The sequence below is a fragment of the Hemitrygon akajei genome, unplaced genomic scaffold (genome assembly GCF_048418815.1).
Source record: "Hemitrygon akajei unplaced genomic scaffold, sHemAka1.3 Scf000048, whole genome shotgun sequence".
NCBI classification, from domain to species: domain Eukaryota; kingdom Metazoa; phylum Chordata; class Chondrichthyes; order Myliobatiformes; family Dasyatidae; genus Hemitrygon; species Hemitrygon akajei.
The window spans coordinates 1975254-2002127 of record NW_027331934.1 but is presented as its reverse complement, the minus strand read 5'-3'; the positions used below and the strand labels follow the sequence as shown (position 1 = coordinate 2002127).

General features: G+C 42.8%; 1 protein-coding gene and 1 pseudogene across 3 annotated transcripts; one reads left to right on the top strand and one right to left on the bottom strand.

The window, feature by feature from the left end:
* The window catches only part of LOC140720885 (uncharacterized), a 32061-nt pseudogene extending 31422 nt beyond the window's left edge, over nucleotides 1–639 (bottom strand).
* A 15513-nt stretch (nucleotides 640–16152) lies between these two features.
* Nucleotides 16153–25759, top strand: LOC140720874 (uncharacterized). Of its 3 annotated transcripts, none has more exons than XM_073035722.1 (3): nucleotides 16153–16280; nucleotides 17688–17834; nucleotides 23178–25759. In XM_073035722.1, exon 3 carries the CDS (start codon nucleotides 23580–23582, stop codon nucleotides 25455–25457), a length of 1878 nt encoding a protein of 625 aa, XP_072891823.1. In that variant the 5' UTR covers nucleotides 16153–16280; nucleotides 17688–17834; nucleotides 23178–23579; the 3' UTR covers nucleotides 25458–25759. The 3 variants fall into 3 exon arrangements, with proteins under 3 accessions (XP_072891823.1, XP_072891822.1, XP_072891824.1); XM_073035721.1 differs by having other exon boundaries at nucleotides 17684–17834; XM_073035723.1 differs by lacking the exon at nucleotides 16153–16280 and adding an exon at nucleotides 16573–16655.
* The last annotated feature ends 1115 nt before the right edge of the window (nucleotides 25760–26874 follow it).

The window sequence follows — 26874 nt, the reverse complement described above, 5'->3', positions numbered from 1 at the left end:
TGATCATCTAATGTTATACTGCTTTTCCCTATATAAAAGGGGTGATAGATAAGTTTGTGGCCTCAGGTAGAAGGAGTCAATTTTAGAAAATCTAGCACATCTATTTTTCAACATAGTCCCCTCCTACATTTACACACTTAGTCCAGCGGTCGTGGAACATACGAATCTTGGACCTCCAGAAAGTGTCCACAGATGGGTGATTGATAAGTTTTGTTCCCTTTCTCCCAGTTCCTAATCCTTGCGTTTAGATAGCTGGAGCTCAGCTCTGTCCGAGAGATCCATCGGTTCCCATTCCCTCATCAACCGGAAGCTCCCCGGGGTCCGTGTACGGATCGTGGGGCTGAGAGAGAGGGAAGAGGGCAGGACTGTCCCGGGATTGCTGGCCACGGTGTCCGAAATTCAGAAGAATTATCCCGAAGTCGGTGTTTAAGATAAAAATACGGAGAATCGCTCTTACCTGCAACAGACATTTTCAAGGCCTTGTGTACTGTGCGCATGCGTGACACTCGGTGACGTCGTCAGCCCGACGCCTGCGCAGTTCATCAGTGCTTCAGCGCCTGATAAAAATTTATACCGGAGGGCCTTATGGGTAATAACGGTGCCATTAAATATTTCTTGAAGCACCGGATCAATGTCCATATCTCTTTTTTTTCGGGTGTATAGAAAAAATCTGCAGCTCTTTTAACGCAGGAAGCGGCTCACATAAACACTATACTCAATATCAACGTGTATCTAATGCCAAAGTAAAATGCAGATATAAAACACAAGAGATTCTGCAGTTGCTGGAAATACAGAGACGCACACACACAAAATGCTGGAGGAACTCTGCAGTTCAGGCAGCAACTAAGCAGCGGAGTACACAGCCTAAGCGTGCTGAAGGGGCTCGGTCTAAACGTTGTTTATTTATTCCTCTCCACAATTGTTGCCTGATCTTTTGATTTCCACAAGCATTTTGCAGAAAATAACCATTTTTTGGGGGGTCAACCAGTTTCCAAATTTTTCTGATCTTCCTTTTGTAGCCATATCCTGCTGGTCTGTTTCTTCCTCCTCTTCCTCCTCGTAAACTCTAGACCCCATCTCTCTCTGGAGCCCCAAAGCCTGACTCAGGCTGGCAACACTTTGGTTTCTGATTCTGCACCACCGAAGTTTCAATCGCTAGTCTGCTGTCAGACTTTGAGGCGCATTCTGTTACGAGACCGCAGGTTCGCTTACTGTGAGTGTCGCTTTAAGTGTCTGAGTGAGGCGGGGCTGTGACGTCACACACGCCCTGCAGCAGAGACAGAGAGACAAGGGGAGGGGAGAGAGGGAGGGGAGAGAGGGAGTGGAGGGAGAGAGAGAGGGAGAGGGAGAGGAAGAGAGAGAGAGTGTGAGAGACTTCAGCTTGTCACTGCGATGCCCAAAAGATTGGGTTGATCATCGGCATGCAGTGCACAACGGATGTGTGACTGTCACTTCGTATCATCCATATGTGTGGATTTGCTGGAGTATCCTGTGGTATCACTTTTGTTGGCCCTTACCTGGAATCGGGGTGTTCTGTGGTAACCACCTGAAGACGATATTCCTGTCACTGTCATCTAGCGATATTTCTAAGTGGATTTCGGAACGAATCGACGGATAAGATCTTCGGCGACTGTTACTTCGTTTACCCAACGTGGAATGTGTGTGGAATTCTTCGTAATTGCCTTCTCTCCACAAGTTCGTGTGGATTTACAAATCTCTCCTCTCACTCACTTATTCCGTGGATTACTGAACTTTTCCACTTTACCATCTGCAGACTTTAAGCATTGTTTCCCAAGCTTGTTAGTTCGGGAGCTATATATACGCATTACACTGTTAACTTCTGTTTATTTTGTTTAATCTTTTATATTTGTAGCAGATACTAATGAAGAGAGTGGTTTTAACATCGAAACCAGACTCCATTAGTGATCTATTGCTGCTGGTACGTAACAATTCCAACAACCCAGCTGTCTGAGGCACAGTCCATTAAAATTGGTGAAAATGACCCAAAACGTTGAAAAGAGCAGGGAAGAAGGAGTTTAACCAGCTTCGTTCAGCCTGGAGAAAATCATGCAGGAAATTCATGCAGGTGTATAAGATGATGAGAGGCATTGGTCGTGTGGATAGTCAGAGGCTTTTTCCCAGGGCAGAAACGGCTAACACGAGGGGGAATAGGTTTAAGCTGCTTGGAAGTAGGTACAGAGGAGATGTCAGAGCTGAGTTTTTATAAGCAAAGAGTGGTGTGTGTGTGGAATGCACTGCCAGCGACGGTGGTAGAGGCGGATCCAATAGAGTCTTTTAAGGGACTCTTAGATAGGTACATGGAGCTTAGGAAAATAGCTGGCTATGCGGAAGAGTAATTCTGAGCAGTTTCTAGAGTAAGTTACATGGTCAGCACAACATTCTGGGCCAAAGCATCGGTAATATGTTGTAGATTTCTGTGATTTTATGAAATTCAAGGGAAATCTCCTATCCCACAGAGTGGTAACTAGTTGCAACCTGTAATCTCAGGGAGAGTGAGAGGGGAACGGCATATACTGATATGAAACAGAAACTTGGGTAGGGACCAGATGGGCCGAGCGGCCTCTCTAGTGTACAATGTGAGTGTGGTAGAGACAGTAAGTACCTGAGACACGGGATTTGATACAGAACTGATTTATCTTTCACAGATACACAATATTAAACGCCAGTCTAGTTTCAGCAGATCAGACTCCTCCAATGCTCAGTGACCAGGGTTCAGTCCTGGGTGCGATGAGCAGCCGCAAGAACTGCAGAATCTGACAGTAACAGTCCCTCATGAACCTGCAGCTGCCTTCAGTCACCGTGATGGTTAAACATTTAACACGGAGCTGATTTGAACTTCCTCCCTGATGTGAAGTTGCTGGTGTTGCAGCAGCTGGGATGATTGAGTAAAACTCTTTGCTCACTCCGGACAGAAATGTGGCCTCTATTTATTGTGAACTCACCGGAGCATCACAAGGTGGGTTAACTGAATGAGTCTCTTCGCACACACGGAGCAGGTGAACGGCCGCTTCCCAGAGCGAAGCTGTTGGTGTATCTGCGATTAATGACGTCAGACTGCTACCAACGTCATGGCAATGTATCCAATCAGATCACGGACATGGACACGTGCTCGGGCTCTCCTTGTAGCGCGTGGGGCACTGTCTTCTCCAACATCTCCGCCTCCACATTCAAGGATCGGCGGCATTCAAGCGCTGGTGAACTGACAGATACAGCGGAACTAACGAGCTGTTGTGGTTGGGATTCCTATACACAGATCCTTTGACTTTTCTACACTGTTAAACGTTTACAAAGCTTGTAAGTGGATGAAGGGCAACATTTCATTTTTCAAAATGTTCCTGAGGCGAGCGGGGTAATTTAGTGAAGGTTTATAGCCTTTGTTATATAACTCAGCCATGACTTTTTTCTTATACTTAAAACGTTCATTTAATACCCCGGGCAAATAATCAACGACCAGCCTTATCTTATCATCTTCAAAGTTAATCATACCTAACCGACGAGATGGCAAATTATAGTAACCTTTCTTTTCAAGAAACGCAATGATCACAGGTGGAGGTTTCTGCTGAGAAGAGGATTTAAACACTGGGTCTCGGTGTGCCCGGGCTATTCTAGGCGGAGTCTCCAAAACGTCAGAAAACATACGAGCCAAGAGCTTTGCAAAAAATTCTGAAGGTCGATTGCCTTCGACCAACTCAGGAAGACCCAAAATTCGTATATTGTTCCTTCTTGATCTATTCTCAAGGCAACAATCTTTTGTCTTAGAGATTCAACGATTTTCGATTGTTTATCTCCGAACTTCCCCAACTCATCCGTCTTAGTATCGAGTCTCGTTAAAGCATCCTCATGTTCCTGAATCTGAGTAGTCTGTTCCTGCAGTGTTTTGAATAGTCTGCAGCAGAATCTCAATTCGTTTAAGCTCTGTGGTAACCTTTAAACACACATCCGAATGTGGTTCAGACGTTTCGCCTTCAGCTTCCGAATTAGCTCCGCAATAGCTTCCACAGTCACAGAAGGATCCTCTTCTTTTTTCCAGAAGTTTTAGCACGAGACATCAACGCAGATTGGATTCAGTAACTTAAAAAGAACTAAGCTGTTCGAGAAACACGTCTACTCCATGCAATGCCAGTAGGGGGGGGGGGGGGGGGGGGAAGGACAACATTTCAACTCAGGTAATTTTAGTCCCCATAGTGCCTTCTGATAAAAACACTGTCACAGCTCCAAACAATTTGGAGGAATAATACTTCATCTTCAAACTGACCGCAGTTTCGGCACCAGGCACAATATCAAACTCTCTGCTTCCCTCTATGTATCAAAATGGATCACTCCTCCCCTTCATCAGTCTGTGACTTGGCTCAGTTTGTCTGCCTCCTTCGCGTTCTGAGCATGCGTCACACACCCACAGAGATCACATTTTATTTACATGGCTGTGACTAGAGACTTTCTGAATATTATGTCCCTCCTGGCATTTGACGGTGGTAAACTCAGAGTCAGCAATGGTATTGACCCTCAGGAGTAGGTGATTAGGCTTTTTCGTTGGAGATCGATAAACTGCCCGTGGTGTGTGTCTGGATGAGTGGGTCGTTTTCAGACTGGAAGGAGGTGGCGTTTGGAGTACCCCAGAGATCAGTCCCTGACCACAGTTGTTCACAGTTTAATGTCCTGGCGGAGGCAGCGAGATGTGAGATGCCCCAGTCTGCTGGTGACGCAGAAAGAGTGGAGTTGGGGGAGGGGAGGCTATTCACATGCAATTTCGTAGCTTTGCAATCAGTACATAGTGCACTGTGGGGCTGCAGTGGCGGGTTCCAATCTGCTAATTACATTTGCTGAACAGTGTCGATGATCAGAGGGATCGCAGACTCCAAGGAGGCGGGGCTATGACGTCAGTCACAGGCTGACAGCGCTGACTGTGGACTGAACAACAAGAGAGAGAGAGAGCGATCTGCAGACAGGCAGTCGGCCAGTCTAAAGAGAGAGAGAGAGAGAGAGAGACTGGAAAAGCTGATCGCTTCAGTTAGTCGCAGCTGAGGCTTGGAACTCTCCTCTGCCCACAAGAGTGGGTTGATAATCGGTACACGAACCACAACGAATGTGTGTGGCTGTCACTTCGTATAATCCATAGGAATGGATTTTGGAATATATTGTGTTAACCCTTGCCTGGGTATGTTGTGTGTAAACCCCTGGAAGACGGTATTCCTGTGACAGGTCATTTTCGCTGATAACTCGTATGTGGACGGATTCAACGGATAAGAACTTCGACGACGGTATTTTCAAGTAACGGCCGTTTCTCTACGTTTCACCCTGGATTACAAATATCCCTCTCCCGTCATTTATTCCGTGGATTACTGAACTTTCCTACTTTACCACCTCAAGACTCTGAGATTTATTTCCTCAGGGTGGATAGTCTGGTAGTTATATTTACACATATATGCACTTAACAGTGGAAACTTTCCTTTACTTCGTTAAGTTACTATATGACAAGTAGATACTCATAAAGAAAGTGGTTTTAACATCAAAACCAGACTCCAGTGTGAATTCTATTGTTGTTGGTTCGTTTCTAAAACGTCACAGTTCGTAACAACAGTTTTATTAAACTAGTTAGACCACATCTGGAGTGTTTCATGCAGTTCTGGTCGCCCCCATTCTCGGAAGGATGTCGGGGCTTTGGAGAGGGCGGGGAAGAGGTTTACCAGGATACTGCCTGGATTAGAGGGCATGAGCTATAACGAAAGGCTGGACAACAGTTCAGTTCAGAAATGAAAACAGTTCAGTTTCCTTCTGTGGTTCCAGAGCAGAAAATCAGTTTGTCTAAAATTTCCACACAATTAAAATGGGAAATTTGTTTATTTTCATAACGTACTGAGCTACAGTGAAAATCTTGCCTGACGTACCATCCACACAGATCGATACATTACAACAGTACATTGAGCTGATATACAACAGAACAATAACTGTAACAAAGCATTATGGCTGCAGAGAAAGTGCAGTGCAGATAGACATATGGTGCAGGGTCACGTAGAGTTACATTGTGAGGTCGAGTCCATTTTATCATTCATTTGGCTGATAACCACAGACAGAAAGCCGCCTTTGAGCTTGTCATTACTAATAACTGCAGGTCTTTTTTTTCTCACTTTCTCGTGGCACTAGACAGGGATGTCCATTAAGCCCTTTATTATTTAATCTTGTATTGGAGAGTTTAGCTATAACACTACGTGAAGCTGAAAATATTCTTGGTATCTCTATGAATAGAACCATACATAAGATTTCTCTTTATGCAGATGATCTTTTGGTTTTTATTTCAGATCTTGAGGAATCAATTCCGAATCTTTTGGAAACACTTAAAGATTTTGGTAGATTTTCAGGATATAAAATTAACTTGAATAAAAGCGAATTGTTTCCATTAAATGTCCATGTTAGTATTTATGATGATATTCCTTTTAGAATTGTTAATACACTTAGATATTTAGGTATTATAATTACTAAAAAATATAAAGATCTCTATAAAGCGAATATAGTTCCTTTAATGGACTCCATGAAGCAGCCATTTTCTAGATGGAATCCACTTACTTTTTCTTTAATAGGTCGTATTCATGCTGTGAAAATGATGATTTTACCTAGATTTTTATATATTTTCGAAAATATACACATCTTTTTAACTTAAAAAAATCGATCAAATTGACTCTCTTATTTCTTCCTTTATTTGGACCAATAAGAGACCAAGAATTAATAAGTATCATTTATACAAATCTAAAAAAGATGGTGGACTTGCACTTCCTAATTTAAGACTGTATTATTGGGCTGTGAATATTAGACAATCATGTTTTTGGTTACATTGGCTTGCTAAGAACCAAAAATCATTATGAGTTGATTTGGAATTAAAAGCTGTTAAACAATTTTATTTAACTTCAATTTTAGGAGCTCCATTACCTTTACAGCTCTCTAAAATTCCAAATTTAAATCTTTACCCGGTTATTAAACAATCCCTACGGATTTGGGTTCAGTTTAGTTTTTTTTTAAATTTTAAACGATTTAAGTTGTCTAGTTTTTTATATCGAAACTTTTCATTTAAACCTTCAACAACTGACCCAATTTTTCTCCTATGGAAAAATAAAGGGATCCATTCGTTTAGAGATTTATTTTGTGATTGTCGATTGATGACCTTTGAAGAGTTATTTAACAAATTTTCTCTCGCTCATACACATTTTCAGCAATATGTTCAGATTGGACATTTTTAACAGCAATATCTACATAAGTTTCCATATTTACAAGAATCTGATTTGTTGGATAACATTTTGAAATCGAATCCCTTATTGAAAGTTCCATTAGCAGAATTTATAATTTATTTTTGTTACAAAAAGAGAACCTATCACTAAAGACTAAATAAGATTGGGAGAGAGAACTTCATATGGCCTTTGTTAATGAAGATTGGCTTCGAGTTTTGAAAAACTTAAATTCTTCTTCTGTATGTGCCCACCATCGTTTAATTCGATTTAAAACTGTTCACCGTTATTATTTTACAAAGGAGAGACTATCTAAAATATTTCCTTGTATAGACAAATGTTGTGATAGATGTAAAACGGAAGTAGCTACTTTGTCACATATGTTCTTGTCATGTACTTCATTAAAATCGTTTTGGAAATCTTTATTTTCTACAAGTTCTAAAGCTCTGAAAATTAATTTACAACCTAATAGATTGACTGTTCTATTTGGAATAGTTCCATATCATATTCAGGGTATTTCACCCTCAGATCAACATGTAATTGCATTTGTTACACTACTGACAAGAAGGGCTATTTTATTAAAATGGAAAGATATTTCTTCCCCTACATTAATTGAATGGTTTTCTCAGGGAATGTTATGTCTTAGTTTGGAAAAACATAGAAGTAGAACTTTGGATCCTCGATTCGATTTTCTGAGAAGATGGGGTTCATTTGCCAAATATTATCATTTAATTTGAATTACTCTGTATGGTTTCCTTCCAAATTTATTTTTTATAAATACGAAATGGCGGTTGATGTTTCTTATTTTCATATTTAGATGATGGTCAAATGTGTGTAGTTAGTGGTTTTTTTCCCCCCTAGTTAGATGGGGTTCCTTTTTTCCCCATATATATAATTCCCAATTTTATATTTTACGATCACTTTTTATCAGCTTTATTAATTGCATACATATTAATCTATTGAAGTTTTGTATCATTTTATAGCTGTACAAGATTCTGTACCAATAAAAAAGATTCTAAAAATTTAAAAAAAATGAAAAGGACAAAACAGTAACTGTAACAAAGCATTATGGCTGCAGAGAAAGTGCAGTGCAGATAGACATATGGTGCAGGGTCACGTCGAGTTACATTGTGAGGTCGAGTTCATTTTATCATTCATTTGGATTATAACCACAGACATGAAGCCGTCCTTGAGCCGGGTGGTTCGCGCTTTAAGGCTTTTGTATCTCTTCCCCGATGGGGGAGCGGGTTTGCAGCAAGAATGTCCAGGTTGTGAGGATCTTTGAGTACATGGCCTGCTTTTCCGAGGGAGGGGAAGTGTAGGAATAGTCCATGGAGGGGAGGCTTGTTTCTCTGATGTTCTCTGCAGTTCCTTGCAGTCATGGGCAGAGCAGTAGCCATACAAAGGCGTGAAGTATCGACAAGAAGCTCAGAGACCTCGGCCTTCACCCTGTCGCTAGATCCTGGACTTCTTGTCAGATCGCCGGCAGTTGGTAAGAGTGGGCTCCGTCACCTCTGTCTCTCTGACCCTCAGCACATATACCCCACAGGGGTGACTCCTTGCCCCCTCCTTTACTCTCGGTGCACCCGACTTTTGTCGCCACCCACAGCTCCAATCTGCTAATTAAATTTGCTGACGACACTACACTGACTGGCCTAATCTCAAATAATAACGAGGCAGCCTACAGAGAAGAAGTCATCACCCCGACAAGAAAACAACCTCTCCCTCATTGTGACAAAACAAAGGAGCTGGTTGGGGATTACAGGAGGAATGGAGACAGGGAGCATATTCAACATTTCCAAGTCTGTTATTGACACAAAAAGCACATTTTAATATTGATCATGACACAATGTATTTTACATATTGTTAATGACATAAAACATATTTATAGATTGTTACTGACAGAGAATCGTATAATTTGTGTTCCGTGTGTTATCTGAATGTACTTGCCTGTGATGCTGCCACAAGTCAGTGTTTCTCTGTACCTGTACCTTCCCGTACTTGTGTACTTGGCAATAAATTCAACAAGACCTGAGAAATCTCAGTGAGATTTGATTAGTGATGATCATCTTGGCAGCTCGGTAGGTCGAATGTATGCGACAGTACACTGTTAAATGCAAAACCCTGAACAGTGTCGATGATCAGAGGAATCTCAGATTTCAAGTTCATCGCTCCCTGAAAGAGACTGCACAGATTGATCGGGTGGTTCAGAAGGCAAATGCAGTCGTTGTCTTTATTAGTTGAAGCATTGAGTTCAAAAGTCGGGAAGTTGTGTTGCAGCTGTTACGAGCCTACGGTCGTACTGTGTTTCTTTAAGAGCGCCGGCGTGAGGAGGCGGGGCTATGACGTCAGTCACAGGCTGACAGCGCTGACTGTGGACTGAACCATAAGAGAGAGAGAGAGAGCGATCTGCAGACAGGCAGTCGGCCGGGGGGGGGGGGGGGAGAGAGAGAGAGAGAGAGAGAGAGAGAGAGAGAGAGAGAGAGAGAGAGAGAGAGAAAACTGATCGCTTCAGTTGGTCGCAGCTGAGGATCGGAACTCTCCGCTGCCCACAAGAGTGGGCATCGGTACACGGAACCACAGCGAATGTGTGTGGCTGTCACTGCGTATAATCCATAGGAGTGGATTTTGGAATATTTTGTGTTAACCCACCCTGGATTACAAATATCTCTCTCCCGTCATTTATTCCGTGGATTACTGAACTTTCCTACTTTACCATCTCAAGACTCTGAGCTTTGTTCCCTCAGGCTCGGTAGCCTGGGAATTATATTTACACATATATACACTTAACGCTGTAAACTTTCCTTTACTTCGTTAATTTACTACGTTATAAGTAGATACTAATAAACAGAGTGGTTTTAACATCAAAACCAGACTCCAGTGTGAACTCTATTGTTGTTGGTTCGTTTCTAAAACGTCACAGTTCGTAACAACAGTTTTATAAAACTATTTAGACCAAATCTGGAGTGTTTCATGCAGTTCTGGTCGCCCCCATTCTCGGAAGGATGTCGGGGCTTTGGACAGGGCGGGGAAGAGGTTTACCAGGATACTGCCTGGATTAGAGAGCACGAGCTATAAGGAAAGGCTGGACAACAGTTCAGTTCAGTTCAGAAATGAAAACAGTTCAGTTTCCTTCTGTGGTTCCAGAGCAGAAAATCAGTCTGTCTAAAATTTCCACACAATTAAAATGGGGAATTTGTTTATTATCATCACGTACTGAGCTACAGTGATAACTTTGCCTGACGTACCATCCACACAGATCGATACATTACAACAGTACATTGAGCTGATATACGACAGAACAATAACTGTAACAAAGCATTATGGCTGCAGAGAAAGTGCAGTGCAGATAGACATATGGTGCAGGGTCACGTCGAGTTACATTGTGAGGCCGAGTCCATTTTATCATTCATTTTGCTTATAGACACAGACAGGAAGCCGCCCTTGAGCTTGTCATTACTAATAACTGCAGCTCTTCTTTTTTCTCACTTTCTCGTGGCACTAGACAGGGATGTCATTTAACCCCTTTATTATTTAATCTTGTATTGGAGCCTTTAGCTATAACACTACCAGAAGCTAAAAGTATTCATGGTATCTCTATGAATGGAACCATACATAAGATTTCTCTTTATGCAAATGATCTTTTGGTTTTTATTTCAAGTCTTGAGGAATCAATTCCTAATGTTTTGGAAGCACTTCAATATTTTGGTACATTTTCAGGATATAAACTTAACTTGAATAAAAGCGAATTGTTTCCATTAAATGTCCATGTTAGTATATATGATGGTATTCCTTTTAGAATTGTTAATACGTTTAGATATCTAGCTATTATAATTACTAAAAAATATAAAGATCTCTATAAAGCGAACGTAGTTCCTTTAATGGACTCCATGAAACAACTATTTTCTAGATGGAATCCACTTACTTTTTCTTTAATAGGTGGTATTCATGCTGTGAAAATGATGATTTTACCTAGATTTTTATATATTTTCGAAAATATACATATCTTTTTAACTAAAAAAAATCGATCAAATTGACTCTCTTATTTCTTCCTTTATTTGGAACAATAAGAGACCAAGAATTAATAAGTATCATTTACACAAATCTAAAAAAGATGGTGGACTTGCACTTCCTAATTTAAGACTGTGAATTTAATTGGGCTGTGAGTATTAGACAATTATGTTTTTGGTTATATTGGCTTGGTAAGAACCAAAAATCATTATGGGTTGATTTGGAATTAAAAGCTGTTAAACAACTTTATTTAACTTCAATTTTAGGAGCTCCATTACCTATGCAGCTCAGTAAAATTCCAAATTTAACTCTTTACCCGGTTATTAAACAATCCCTACGGATTTGTGTTCAGTTTCGTTTTTTAAAAAAAATAAACAATTTAAGTTGTCTAGTTTTTCATATCGAAACTTTTCATCTAAACCTTCAACAACTGACCCTATTTTTCTCCTATGGAAAATAAAGGGATCCAATCTTTTACAGATTTATTTTGTGATTGTCGATTGATGACCTTTGAAGAGTTATTTAACAAATTTTCTGTTGCTCATACACATTTTCAGCAATATGTTCAGTTTGGACATTTTTAACAGCAATATTTACCTAAGTTTCCATATTTCCATATTTTAAATTTGAAACCTTTTGTTAATGGTTCCTTTACCGGTATCTATAACTTCATGATTGATTCTCGACAAGACTGTTTAGATTAAATAAAAAAAGCTTGGGTGGATGACCTAAACTGTCAGATTTCTGATGATAGATGGAATAAAATTCTTAAACGGGTTAATAAATCATCTTTCTGTGCTCGTCATTCTCTTCTACAATTTAAAGTGGTTCATAGAGCTTACATTTCTAAACAGAAGCTGTCCAGTTTTTATCTGAATGTTTCTCCACTTTGTAATGAATGCAACTCTGCTGATGCCTCTTTAATTCATATGTTTTGGTTTTGCCCTAAAAAAAGATGGTGGACTTGCACTTTCTAATTTAAGACTGTATTATTGGGCTGTGAATATTAGAGAATTATGTTTTTGGTTATATTGGCTTGGTAAGAACCAAAAAATATTATGGGTTGATTTGGAATTAAAAGCTGTTAAACAATTTCATTTAACTTCAATATTAGGAGCTCCATTACCTTTATAGCTCTCTAAAATTCCAAATTTATATCTTTACCCGTTTATTAAACAATTCCTACCGATTTGGGTTCAGTTTCGAAATTTTTTAAAGTTTGAAACAATTTAGTTGTCCAGTTTTTTGTATCGAAACATTTCATTTAAACCTTCAACAACTGTCCCCATTTTTCTCCTATGGAAAAATAAAGGGATCCATTCGTTTACAGATTTATTTTGTGATTGTCGATTGATGACCTTTGAAGAGTTATTTAACAAATTTTCTTTCGCTCATACACATTTTCAGCAATATGTTCAGATTGGACATTTTTAACAGCAATATCTACATAAGTTTCCATATTTACAAGAATCTGATTTGTTGGATAACATTTTGAAATCGAATCCCTTAGTGAAAGGTTCCATTAGCAGAATTTATAATTTATTTTTGTTACAAAAAGAGAACCTTTCACTAAAGACTAAATAAGATTGGGAGAGAGAACTTCATATGGCCTTTGTTAATGAAGATTGGCTTCGAGTTTTGAAAAACGGAAATTCTTCTTCTATATGTGCCAATTCAATTTAAAATTGTTCACCGTTATTATTTAACAAAGGAGAGACTATCTAAAATATTTCTAGTATAGTCAAATGCTGTGATATATATAAAACTGAAGTAGCTACATTGTCACATATGTTCTGGTCATGTTCATAATTAAAATCGTTTTGGAAGTCTTTATTTTCAACAAGTTCTAAAGCTCTGAAAATTAATTTACTACCTAATAGATTGACTGTTCTATTTGGAATAGCTCCACATCGGATTCAGGGTATTTCATCTTCAGATCAACAAGTAATTGCATTTGTTACGCTACTGACAAGAAGGGCTATTTTATTAAAATGGAAAGATATTTCTTCCCTTACATTAATTGAATGGTTTTCTCAAGGAATGTTATGTCTTAGTTTGAAAAAAATTAGAAGTAGAACTTTTGATCCTCGATTCGATTTTGTGAGAAGATGGGGTTCTTTGCCAAATATTATCATTTAATATGAATTATGCTATATGGTTTCTTTACAATTTTTTTATAAATATGAAATGAGGTTGATGATTTATTTTATATTTAGATGATGGTCAAACGTTTTGCTCGTGGGTTTCATTCCTAATGGATTTTTTTCCCTTTTTTTGTAGTTAGTAGGTTTTTTTCCCGAGTTAGATGGGGTTCTTTTTTTCCTCCTTTTTCTATACATATATCATTCCATTTTGATCATTTACAATCAATTCTTTCAGCTTTATTAATTGTATACATATTAATATATTGAAGTTTTGTATCATTTTATAGCTGTCGAAGATTATGTAGCAATAAAAAAGATTCTAATAATGAAAAATGAAAAGGACAAAACAGTAACTGTAACAAAGCATTATGGCTGCAGAGAAAGTGCAGTGCAGATAGACATATAGTGCAGGGTCACGTCGAGTTACATTGTGAGGCCGAGTCCATTTTATCATTCATTTGGCTTCTAACCACAGACAGGAAACCGTCCTTGAGCCGGGTGGTTCGCGCTTTAAGGCTTTTGTATCTCTTCCCCGATGGGGGAGCGGGTTTGCAGCAAGAATGTCCAGGTTGTGAGGGTCTTTGAGTACATGACCTGCTTTTCCGAGGCAGGGGAAGTGTAGGAAGAGTCCCTGGAGGGGAGGCTTGTTTCTCTGATGTTCTCTGCAGTTCCTTGCAGTCATGGGCAGAGCAGTAGCCATACGAAGGCGTGAAGTATCGACAAGAAGCTCAGAGACCTCGGCCTTCACCCTGCCTTGTGTAGCTGGATCCTGGACTTCCTGTCAGATCGCCGGCAGGTGGTAAGTATGGGCTCGCGCACCTCTCTCTCTCTCTCTGACCCTCAGCACACATACCCCACAGGGTTGGCTTCTTGCCCCTTACTTTACTCTGTGCACCCATGACTTGCGTCGCCACCCACAGCTCCAATCTGCTAATTAAATTTGCTGACGACACTACACTGACTGGCCTAATCTCAAATAATAACGAGGCAACTTACAGAGAAGAAGTCATCACCCCGACACAGTGGGGTCAAGAAAACAACTTCTCCCACATTGTCACAAAAACACAGGAGCTGGTTGTGGATTACAGAAGGAATGGAGACAGGTATCAAATTCAACATTTCCAAGTCTGTTGTTGACTCAAAATGCACATTTTAATATTGATCATGACAAAATGTATTTTATATATCCTTAATGACTTAAAACATATTTACAGATTGTGACTGACAGAGAATCGTATAATTTGTGTTCCGTCTGCTATCTGAATGTACTTGCCTGTGATGCTGCCACACGTCAGTGTTTCTCTGTACCTGTACCTTCCCGTACTTGTGCACTTGGCAATAAATTCAACAGGACCTGAGAAATCTCACTGAGATTTGATTAGTGATGATCATCTTGTCAGCTCGGTAGGTCGAATGTATGAGACAGTACACTGTTAAATGCAAAACCCTGAACAGTGTCGATGATCAGAGAAATCTCAGACTCCAAGGAGGCGGGGCTATGACGTCAGTCACAGGCTGACAGCGCTGACTGTGGACTGAACCACGAGAGAGAGAGAGAGAGAGAGAGAGAGAGAGAGAGAGAGAGAGAGAGAGAGAGAGAGAGAGAGAGAGAGAGAGAGAGAGAGAGAGATATCTGCAGACAGGCAGTCGGCCAGTCTAAAGAGACAGAGAGAGAGACTGGAAAAGCTGATCGCTTCAGTTAGTCGCAGCTGAGGCTTGGAACTCTCCTCTGCCCACAAGAGTGGGTTGATCATCAGAACACAGAACCACAACGAACGTGTGTGGCTGTCACTTCGTATAATCCATAGGAGTGGGTTTTGGAATATCTTGTGTTAACCCTTGCCTGGGTATGCTGTGTGGTAACCCCTGGAAGACGGTATTCCTGTGACAGGTCACTTTCGCTGATAACTCGTCTGTGACGGATTCAACGGATAAGAACGTCGTCGGCGGTTATTTTGAAGTAACTGCCTTTTCTCTACGTTTCACCCTGGATTACAAATATCTCTCTCCCATCATTTATTCCGTGGATTACTGAACTTTCCTACTTTACCATCTCAAGACTCTGAGCTTTGTTCCCTCACGCTCGATAGTTTGGGAATTATATTTACACATATATACACATAACACTGTTAACTTTCCTTTATTTCATTGTTACTATAAGTAGATCCTAATAAAGAGAATGGTTTTAAACATCAAAACCAGACTCCAGTGCGAACTCCATTACTGCTGGTTCGTTTCTAAAACGTTACAGTTCGTAACACAGTTTTATAAAAATAGTTAGACCAGATCTGGAGTGTTTCATACAGTTCTGGTCGCCCCCATTCTCGGAAGGATGTCGGGGCTTTGGAGAGGGCGCAGAAGAGGTTTACCAGGACACTGCCTGGATTAGAGGGCATGAGCTATAACGAGAGGCTGGACAAACTTGTGTTGTTTTCTCCAGAGCGGCTCAGGCTGGGGTGAGACTGGATGGAAGTTTATAAGATTACGAGAGGAATAGATAGAGTGGAAAGACGATATATTTTTCCTGGGGGTTGAAATGTCTAATACATTTAAGGTGAGAGGAGATGTGAGCGGCAAGTTTGCTTCTATCCACAGACTAATGAGTAGCTGGAGTCTCTGCCTGGGGGGGGAGGGCTGTGTCACCAATCCTGACACGTGATCCCGTTTGCCCCTCCCATTTAACCGCAGATGGGCAGCATCTGCGCGTCTGTTTCCGAGGCCCCGCCTCCCGATGATGTAACAATCTCTTCGCGCATGCTCACAGTCCCCGGGTGGACGGTGTTTTCCTCTCCGCTCAGAGCTGAAGTGGGTCGGCTGTGTGTTCGGGAAAGACTTTCGTCTCTTCCGTCGGGATCACTGTCTGCGGGCCGAAGATATCACTTTCCCATCGGTGAGTATTGAGACCGATCCCGAGCGGGGAGATCCGATGTTGGCCGTGAGCCCCGAACTGAGGGCCAGTTAATCATTTGTTTTCCAGTTATCTGGGCTCGTCAGAAATGTGTCGACTTCACTTAATCTGCATTGAACGATCCAAACCAGGAGCCCAGGCTGTCTGTTTCCACAGAATTGAAATGGAAGTCCCGCCGTCAGGTCACGTGGGGCTGTGTGCCGCAGATTCGCCCCGCCCTCCGCTTTGTGACGCAAGATCACGTGGTGTGATGTCGGCCACTGAGTCCCATTAACTTCCCCGAACTGGCCTCACTTCCTGGGGCTCCTCACATTTGTCCTGGAGCTTTATGGCTGTTGTGTCTTCTCCCGGAGTGGGGTGGGTGAGAAAGGAGAACGTACCAGGTTGTGGGGATCTTTGGTTTCACTGCCTGCTTTACCGAGGGCCTGGGAAGTCTAGGGGGAGAATGGTTCGAGCCTCAGTGAGCCATACATTACTCCTGCACGTTTATAGTCCAGCGACGGCGGTCGGTTCAGTACAGACAAGATCTGTATCCTAGGATCTGTAATACAAATTTCCTGAAATGGTTCTGTTTTAACCTGGAAATGGAGTGATAGTATAACAGTAAAGGAAGCACAAATTTTCCCTGTAAATTATCCTGGAACCAATTTGTCTGTTATTCCTGGAAATGTGTACGGTGCAGTTGTTGCTAATGAGGTTCACATGAATAATCTCACGAATGATCGGTGTTATGTATGAGGAGCATTTGATGGTTCTGGATCTGTGCTCAATGGAGTTCAGAGGGACGGTGGGGGTGGTGGAGGGATGTATGGTTAAGTAAACCTACCGAATGCTGAAAAGCCTGGATACAGTGGACATGGAGAGGATGTTTCCATTAGACGGGGAGTCTGTGATCTGACAGCACAGTCTCAGAATAAACTTGCTTCCCTTTAAAACTGAGATGAGAAATTTTTTTTGGCCAAAAGATGTCTGATCTGTGGAATTTGTTGCCGCAGAATTTGTTTGAGGCTGCCATCTGGGTCTATTTGTGAAGATTAATATACTAATGATTGCTGAGTAGCTTCAGGGTTACAGGAGGAAGGCAGGAATATGGTGTTGAAATAAAAATCAGCCCTGGTTGAATGGTTGAGTGGTGGAGCAGACCAGATGGATTGAATCACCTGATTCTGTTCCTGTGGCTTGTGTCTTACCATGACTGAATGATGGCTCCTTCTTATCCCGTATCGTCTGTGTCATGTGAGGGAGAATAAAAGATTGTTCACTGAGATCATTATATTTGCCTTCAACGTTTAAATTTCAGTGAGTTTTGTTCCTAGTAACATTAAGCAGAAATGTTTGGTCCTCCTTTTCATTGTTAACGTGCTTCATTATCTTTCATGTTAAAGTTAGACCTGCAGTGAGAGATTTATTGGAAGAAAAACCACGACTGAAGACAAGGGAACAGCAACAAGTGAACCAGCCCGAGGATTGAGAGCATCAACTGGAGAGAACCAATCTAACTCGGAGATTCCAGTGATTCTGTCGGGAGAAAGTTTGGTGAGTCTTATTTACTCAAACACTGGTCCTTTAGACATTACATACCTGCACAAAGGAAGGTAGGAAATAGTTGGGAGTGAGACTGAATGTGCCCAGAAGAACCAGTTATGCCAGTACCAGTCAGACCCAGTTGTGAAGACGCCCCCCCCCCCCAATTTTCCCTTTAAACTTTTCGCCCTGCACCCTTAACCCATGTCCTCTGGGTTTTTTTCTCCCCTAGCCTCAGTGGATAAAGCCTGCTTGCATTCACTCTATCTATACCCATCATAATTTTATACACCTCTATCAAATCACCCCTCATTCTCCTACGCTCCAGGGAATAAAGTCCTAACCTATTCAACCTTTCTCTGTAACTCAGTTTCTCAAGTCCCGGCAACATCCTTGTAAACCTTCTCTGCACTCTTTCGACCTTATTAATATTCTTCCTGTAATTCGGTGACCAAAACTGCACACAGTACTCCAAATTCCCCCTCACTAATGCAATATGCAACCTCACCATTACATTCCAACTCTTATACTCAGTACTTTGATTTATAAAGGCCAATGTACCAAAAGCTCTCTTTACTACCCTATCTACATGTGATGCCACTTTTAGGGAATTTTGTATCAGTATTCCTAGATCCCTCTGTTCTAGTGCCCTCCTCAGTACCTTACCATTTACCTTGTATGTTCTACCTTGGTTTGACTTTCCAAAGTGCAATACCTCACACTTGTGTGTATTAATCCCATGGGGATGAATAAAGTATCTATCTATCTAATCTCCATCTGCCATTTTTCCAGCTGGTTCAGATCCCTCTGCAAGCTTTGAAAACCTTCTTCACTGTGCACTACACCTCCAATCTTTGTATCATCAACAAATTTGCTGATCCAATTTACCAAATTATTATCCAGATCATTGATATAGATGACAAATAACCATGGACCCAGCATTGATCCCTGTGGTACACCACTAGTCACAGGCCTCCACTCAGAGTAGCAATCCTCCACTACCACTCTCTGACTTTTCCCATTCTCAATTCCCAATCAAATGTACTACCTCACCATGTATAGCTAGTGACTGAATCTTCCTAACTAACCTCCGATGCGGGACTTTGTCAAAGGCCTTACTGAAGTCCATGTAGACAACATCCACTGCCTTCCCTTCATCCACTTTCCTTGTAACCGCCTCGAAAATCTCTAATATATGGCACAAAGCCATGTTGACTCTCCCTAATAAGTCCCTGTCTATCTAAGTAATTGTCGATCCTATCTCTTAGTACTCCTTCCAATAATTTACCCATGACCGACATCAAACTTGCCAGCCTATAATTTCCCGGATTACTTTTAGAGCCTGCTTTAAACAACGGAACACTTTTTATACTACTCAAGTACCTTCTTTGCTCCCTGTTTCTTATACATGTCATACATCTCTCTCTTCTTTATCAGAATTCCAATATCCATCGAGAACCAAGTTTCCTTATTCTTATTCACTTTGCCTTTAATCCTGAGACTTTGTACCCAGGGTGTCCTCATGAGCCGTCTGGAAATGATTTCAGCTAGTGACAGCCCTGTTTTCCCCTGTGGGGTAACCCTCATGTGGAATCGGGCTGATGGTCGGACCTTCAACCAAGTGAGTCCAGTCTCCGCTGTTAGTCTGGCTAGTTTACTCTTCAGAGTGCCATTGGCTCTTTCCACTCTGCCAGCGGCCCGTGGGTGGTGTACACAGTGGAATTGTTGCTTGATAGCTAGTTTGTTACATACCCCTTCGTTTACTTTCACCATAAAGTGTGGGCCATTGTTGAACTCAGCATCTCTGGCAGGCCGTACCTGGGAATTATTTCCCGTAATAATACATTCACAACAGTCACAGCAGTATCGATGGTAGTTGGAACAGCTTCAATCTATCTACTAAGCACATCTATAATAACTAAGCAGTATCTATAGCAATGTACTCTAGGCAATTCAATAAAATCAACTTGTAGACACAAAAAGATCCACCTGGCAGGGTAGTCATACCCGATGTGCAGGGTAAAGGTTACCAACCATTCCCTCCTTTCCCAGGTGTGTCAAGTCATGTTTCTGATCGACCAATATTGGTAAAAACTGTGTAGGAACACAAACCTGTCCCGCTGGGTGATCCGAAAACTTAGGCCAGGGACTTTCTGGCATCTCATATGGGACTACAGTTTGCACTCCTCCACAGAGGCATCCCCCTGAAAACTATGTACCTCCGTCATGTCTGGCAAACCCGCTCTGCTTTAGTCATGGAAGGTTGTTTGACAGGAACCCGAGGGGACTACAACTACTGAGGATTTTGCCACAGTTTTCGCTGTCTAATCTGCTAAAGCATTGCCTTTAGTGACCAGGGTAGACATGCGGGTGTGGGCTGCACATTTGATAATGGTCAAAACTCGAGGTAGCTGCAGAGCGGTGAGTAAGTTGTTTACAGAGGTGGCATTACTAATGGGGTGGCCAGAGGAAGTCAGGAATCCCCACATTCCCAGAGAGTGCCGTAGTCAAGTACAATTCCAAATGCATAACGGGAGTCTGTGCAAACGTTCCCACTTTAGTCTGTTGCTAGGATACAGGCATGAGTCAGAGCAAACAGCTCAGCCTTCTGGGCGGAGACAGCCACTTCAAAAGAGGCCTGCTTAATTACTTCACCGTCCGTCACTATCGCATCGATTCCCTGCTGGATCCACAAAAGAGCTTCCATCCTCATGAAACGGTGTCTCGGGCTAGAGGGAGTATTGCGGAATGGATGGGAGAGCCTGTCCTTCTTTCACTCTGATCCAGACGGGGGCAGTCGGTGCGGACAACCATGGCCTGAAATTGCCCAGAGCTGTGGTATAATGTCTTGCGTTCGGTCAATATTAAAAGAGTGTCTTCACCTCAGACTCCTTCCAGTATTGAAGTCAGACTGCAGCCAAGTCTTGCCAGTCTCCCTCGGTGATGGAGGCTTGTTTCGTCAGGGTGTGGGCAAGGAACCCTAGGCTCTTTGGCTTGAACCCAGGGCAAACCCTGACGCTGGTATGGGGAAACACCAGTCCTGTCTGTCGCCAAAGGAAATCCGGAACTTCGGCCAGTAATGCACTGCCCTCTCTTCCTTTAACCTCTCCAATCACCATGACTGGGAACTTCTGTCCCTCGAGGGGTGCATAATATTGGCTTTCCTCAGTGACGCACCCCGTAGGGTCATAGCACAGAGTCACATGAGGGTCGGCCGCTGGCGGAAGGGGTTCAAATGCAGTGGAGTCCAGATTAAGTGCCCACCACTGGGGGGGTTTAGAAACTGGGGAAGCTGTCGGTTGTTCACTAGCCCCAGGGTGACACCCTTGTCTGTGTCTCCACTCCTCCTGTCCACCACAATCAGCTCCTCTGTTTTTGTGACATTGAGGGAGAGGTTGTTTTCTTGACACCAGTCAGATGTTGTTCAGACCTCAGACAGAGTCAGCAATCAAATGGTTGAGCCTGGTGTGATGAATGTGCTGAGCTGTGTATATCACAATGCAAGAAGCATCGGAGGAAAGCCCAATGAGCTCAGGAAAGGGAATTATGATATTGTAGACATTATTGGGACTTGGTTGCACCCAATAGTCTGAGGGATTTAGAGGAACAAAAGTTATTCAGTAAGTAATTTTAACTTTCCATATATTGACTGGGACTCCCATACTGTAAAAGGAATAGATGGGGTAGAGTTTCTCAAATGTGCCCATAATCGGTACGTAAAATTCCCAATGTAGAAGTGTGCAATAAGCTGTTAGGAAATGATCAGGGCTGGTGACAGAAATTAGTGATCATAATGACATGAAATTCAAAATAAAGATGGAAAAAGAGAGGTCTGGACCATGGGTTGAGATTCTAAATTGGAGAAAGTTCAATTTTGATGGTATCAGAAAGGATCTGGCAAGTGTGGATTGGGACAGGCTGTTTTCTCACAAAGGAGTACTTAGTAAATGGGAGGCCTTGAGAAGTGAAATTTTGAGGGTGTAGAATTTGTACAAAATGAAAGTTGAAACGTAACTGGTTCAGGGAAACTTGGCTTTCATGAGATATTGAGGCCCTGTATATTTCGTTCCTCTAAATGCCTCAGACTTTTGGGTGCTACCAAGACTCACTAATGACTGACTCATTAATCATCTTTCCATGCCCGGAGCTCATTTGACTTTTTTTTCTTTGGTTGTCTTCTGTTGGTTTCTAGCTTCCCAATAGCTTTTGCTCTTTTGTTTGCCCTCTCTTTGGCTTTTATGTTGGCTTTGGCTTCTCATTCCAGCCACAGTTGTGTCCTCCTGCCTTTCCAATACTTCCACTTCTTTGGGATATTATCGACAACTGATCTCCCGAATTGCTCCCAGAAACTCCAGCCATTGCTGCTCCATTGTCACTCCTACCTTTTCCCTTCCAAACAAGTTTGGCCAGCTTCTCTGTTATAGAAACGTGGAACCGTTCACAGAGAAACTGGCTATTTGGCTCATCTGGTCAATGCCGAAAAAAAAAAACATTTAAACTGTCTAATGCATCTACCTGCACCGAGACCATCGCCCTCCATACCCCTACCAACCAGGCTCCCACCCAAACTTCCTTCAAATGATGAAACCGAGCTCATATTCACCACTTGTGTTGGCATCTCATTCCATGCTCACACAACCATTTCAGTAAAGAGCTTTTCCAAATGTTCCTGTTAAATTTTCACCTTCCTCACTTATCCAGGCCCTCTAGTTGTCATCCCACCCAACCTCAGAGGAAAAAGCTGCTTGCATTTACCCTATCTTTACCCTCATAATTCTGTATACTTCTGACAAATCCTCGAAGTAATGCATAATTTCATTCTTTCTGTTTCGAGCATTTTTTAGGTGCATAAGATGATGAGGGGCATTGACCTTGTGGATAGCCAGAGGTTTGTTCCCAGGGCTGAAATGGCTCACATAAGGGGGCACAGTTTAAGGTGATTTGAAATAGATACTGTGGGGATGTCAGGGGTATGTTTTCTACACAGAGACTGGTGGGTGCATGGAATGCACTGCCAGCTATTTGTGTGAGATTGTTTCAGTTACTTTGGGGCCAGGAACCCATGCAGCTCAGTGGGAATAGGGAATAATACCAATGGAGAGAGTCAAACTGAGCCAGGTCACAGCTGGAGATGGCAGAAATGCCCCATTCTTACAGAGACATGAAAAGCATCAGAGAGTTTGATGGTCATACCAGACACCAGCACTGTGCCCAGTTAGAAGGTGATTTCCTTCTCCAACTTGTGTTGAACTTCACTGTAACAGTGTGATGACAGATCACACCTTGACATCTCAAGTGATCTCATCTGAAAGGTTGTCCTACACCCATTGATGGATTTTGTAAATCTCTTTACAGGTTGCAAATGACGAGGAATTTGCGCGAATCGTGAACACAACACACTAGTTTTGTTGTCGCTGTCCAGATATTTAAGAAGTGGAACAAGGGATTCACTCGAACATCTTTCCTGCTCAGACTGTGGGGAGGGATTCAGTTGATCATCTGTGTGACTGGCATACCCGTCATCTTACACAGACGGGACCCAATCATCTGCTCAGACAGTGGGAATGGATTCAGTCGGATATTTCAACTGAAGGTACATCAGCAAGTTCCCACTAGGCAAGGCCATTCATTTGTTCTGTGTGCGAGAAGGGATTCAGTCGGTCTTCCCACCCGTGGACACACCGGTCAGTTCACACTGGGCAGAGGCTGGTCACCTGCTGAATTTGTGGGGAAGGATTCACTCGGTCATCTGATCTAATGGCTCACCAGCAAGTTCACACTGTGGAGAAGCCATTCACCTGCTCAGTCTGTGGGAAAGGATTCACTCAGTCATCTAAACTAAAGGTACATCAGCGAGTTCACACTGGTGAGAGGCTGTTCACCTGCTCAGTGTGTGGGAAGGGATTCACTCGGTCATCTAAACTAAAGGTACATCAGCGAGTTCACACTGGGGAGAGGCCGTTCACCTGCTCAGTGTGTGGGAAGGGATTTACTTGGTCATCTCAACTGAAGGAACATCAGAGAATTCACAGTGGAGAGTGGCCATTCACCTGCTCAGTCTGTGGGAAGGGATTCACTTGCTCATCTAAACTGAAGGTACATCAGCGAGTTCACACTGGTGAGAGGCCGTTCACCTGCTCAGACTGTGGGAAGGGATTCACTCGGTCATCCCACCTACTGGTACACAAGTCAGTTCACACTGGGGAGAGGCCATTCACCTGCTCAGTGTGTGGGAAGGGATTCACTCAGTCATCTAAACTGAAGGAACATCAGAGAGTTCACACTGGAGAGAGGCCGTTCATCTGCTCAGACTGTGGGAAGGGATTCACTCGGTCATCCCAGCTACTGGTACACAAGTCAGTTCACACCGGGAAGCGGCCATTCACATGCTCGGAATGTGGGAAGGGATTCACTTGCTCATCTCAACTGAAGGTACATCAGAGAGTTCACACTGGAGAGAGGCCGTTCACCTGCTCAGACTGTGGGAAAGGATTCACTTCATCATCTCAACTGAAGGTACATCTGCGATTTCACATCGGGGAGAGGCCATTCACCTGCTCAGACTGTGGGAAGGGATTCACTTCCTCATCTGATCTTAAGGTACATCAGCGAGTTCACACTGGGGAGAGACCGTTCACCTGCTCAGATTGTGGGAAGGGATTCACTTTATCATCTCAACTGAAGCTACATCAGCGAGTTCACACTGGGGAGAGACCATTCACCTGCTCAGACTGTGGGAAGGGATTCATTCAGTCATCTGACCTACTGGTACACAAGTTAGTTCACACTGGAGAGAGGCCGTTCACCTGCTCAGACTGTGGGAAGGGATTCACTCGGTCATCCGACCTACTGGTACACAAGTCTGTTCACACTGGGAAGAGCCCGTTCACCTGTTCAGACTGTGGGAAGGGATTCACTCGGTCATCTAAACTGAAGGTACATAAACGAGTTCACACCGGAGAGAGGCCGTACAGCTGCTCAGTGTGTGGGAAAGGATTCACTCTGTCATCCAACCTAATGGCACACCAGCGAGTTCACACTGGGGAGAGGCCGTTCACCTGCTCGGACTGTGGGAAGGGATTCACTTGCTCATCTAATCTGAAGGTACATCAGCGAGTTCACACTGGGGAGAGGCCATTCACCTGCTCAGACTGTGGGAAGGGATTCTCTTGGTCATCTCAACTGAAGGAGCATCAGAGTGTTCACACTGGAGAGAGGGCATTCACTTGCTTAGACTGTGGGAAGGGATTCACTTGCTCATCTAAATTGCAAGTACATCAGCGAGTTCACACTGGAGAGAGGCCATTCACCTGCTCAGACTGTGGGAAGGGGTTTACTCGGTCATCCCACTTACTGGTACACAGGTCAGTTCACACCGGGGAGAGGCCATTCACCTGCTCCGTGTGCGGGAAGGGATTCACTTGGTCATCTCAACTGAAGGAACATCGGAGAGTTCACACTGGGGAGAGGCCGTTCACCTGCTCAGACTGTGGGAAGGGATTCAGTCGGTCATACGACCTTCTGGCACACCAACGAGTTCACAGTGGGGAGCAGCCGTTCACCTGCTCAGACTGTGGGAAGGGATTCACTTGGTCATCTCAACTACAGAGACACCAGCGAGTTCACACTGGGTAGAGGCTGATCACCTGCTCAGACTTTGGGAAGAGATTCTCTCAGCCAAATCAACTAAATGTTCATCATTGTGTTCACATTGGGGAGAGGCTGTTCTCCTGCTGTGAAGGTGGGAAGCGATTCACTGAGTCATCTAACCTTATGTAAATATCGCTTCGGCTAGCAACTTAATATAGGGGGTAGTAGCCCCCGAGCCTAGAAAAGAAATCTCATTTGGGTGGATGCTGCGTGATGTTATAAATCAGTGCTGTACCCCGAAATAACAAATGGTACACAATATGTGATTAAACAATTGAGCTTTATAATTCTTACTTTGACTGAGGCAATGATGTACAGTGTATCAGTAAAGTTTCCCATTCCATTTGACTTCATTGTGAAGTATTATCTTGCACCTTCTATCTCACTGAGTTTTTCAGTAATCAGTTTTTGTTAGCTAGAACGACAAGAGGTTAAATTGGATGCAGCACCTGGTGGGATAACAGTTATAAGCTACGATCATAGGGTATGACAGGAAAGATTCTAGCATTTTGTTATGAACCGTAACACTTCAGAAATGAACCAGCAGCAATAGACTGCACCTGGAGTCTGGTTTTGATGTTAAAACCACTATCTTCATTAGTATCTTCTTATAATCTAGTAACATAAGCAAGATAAACCAAAGTTAACAGTGTTACGTATATATATCTCTATGTGTGTGTGTGTGTGTGTGTGTAGATATAACTCCGAAACTATTGAGCTGGGTGTTGGGGGGGGGGGGTAGGGGTGGAGAACTAGGCTTAGAGTCTTGAGATGGTTAAGTATGAAAGTTTAGTTCATTCATGGAATAAGGGATAGGAGAGAGAAATTTGTAATCCAGGGTAAGTGCAGAGAGACGGCAATTACGTTGAATTCCACATGTTCCACGGTGGTTAAATTGAGTTAACAGTCGCCGTAGATTTTATCTGTCGTCGTTCCAAATCCACATACGAATTATCACCGAAAGTGACTTGTCACAGGGATATCATCTTCAAGTGAATCGCCACACCACATACCCAAACAAGGGTTAACACATAAGTGGTCGCCACAGGATTCCCCAAACAAAATCCACTCCTGTGGATTATTCGAGGTGACAGGCACACATTCGATGTGCACTGGATCGATAATCAAACCACCCTTGTGGGCACAGGAGAGTTCCAAACAGTGACCCTTGGCCACTAGCTTCCTTGTCCAAATCCTTTTGTTCTCTTTTTTTGCGTCCTTCTGACTGTGAGTGTCTGTGTCCTCGCTTAAAACGAAACAAACTGCGAGTAATGTAAACAAGCTGCAAGTCAGACAGTCCCGCCTCCTTGAGCTCTCTCTCTCTCTGTAAAAATCAAAAGTGAGCTGAGAAAGTCAGCGGCTGACGTCATTGTTAGTCCCCACCTCACTCAGGCACTCTCTT

Bases quoted from the DNA above. Each gene is read 5' to 3' on its own strand.
- LOC140720874 (XM_073035722.1), top strand. From the start codon at position 23,580: ATGGCTCACCAGCAAGTTCACACTGTGGAGAAGCCATTCACCTGCTCA.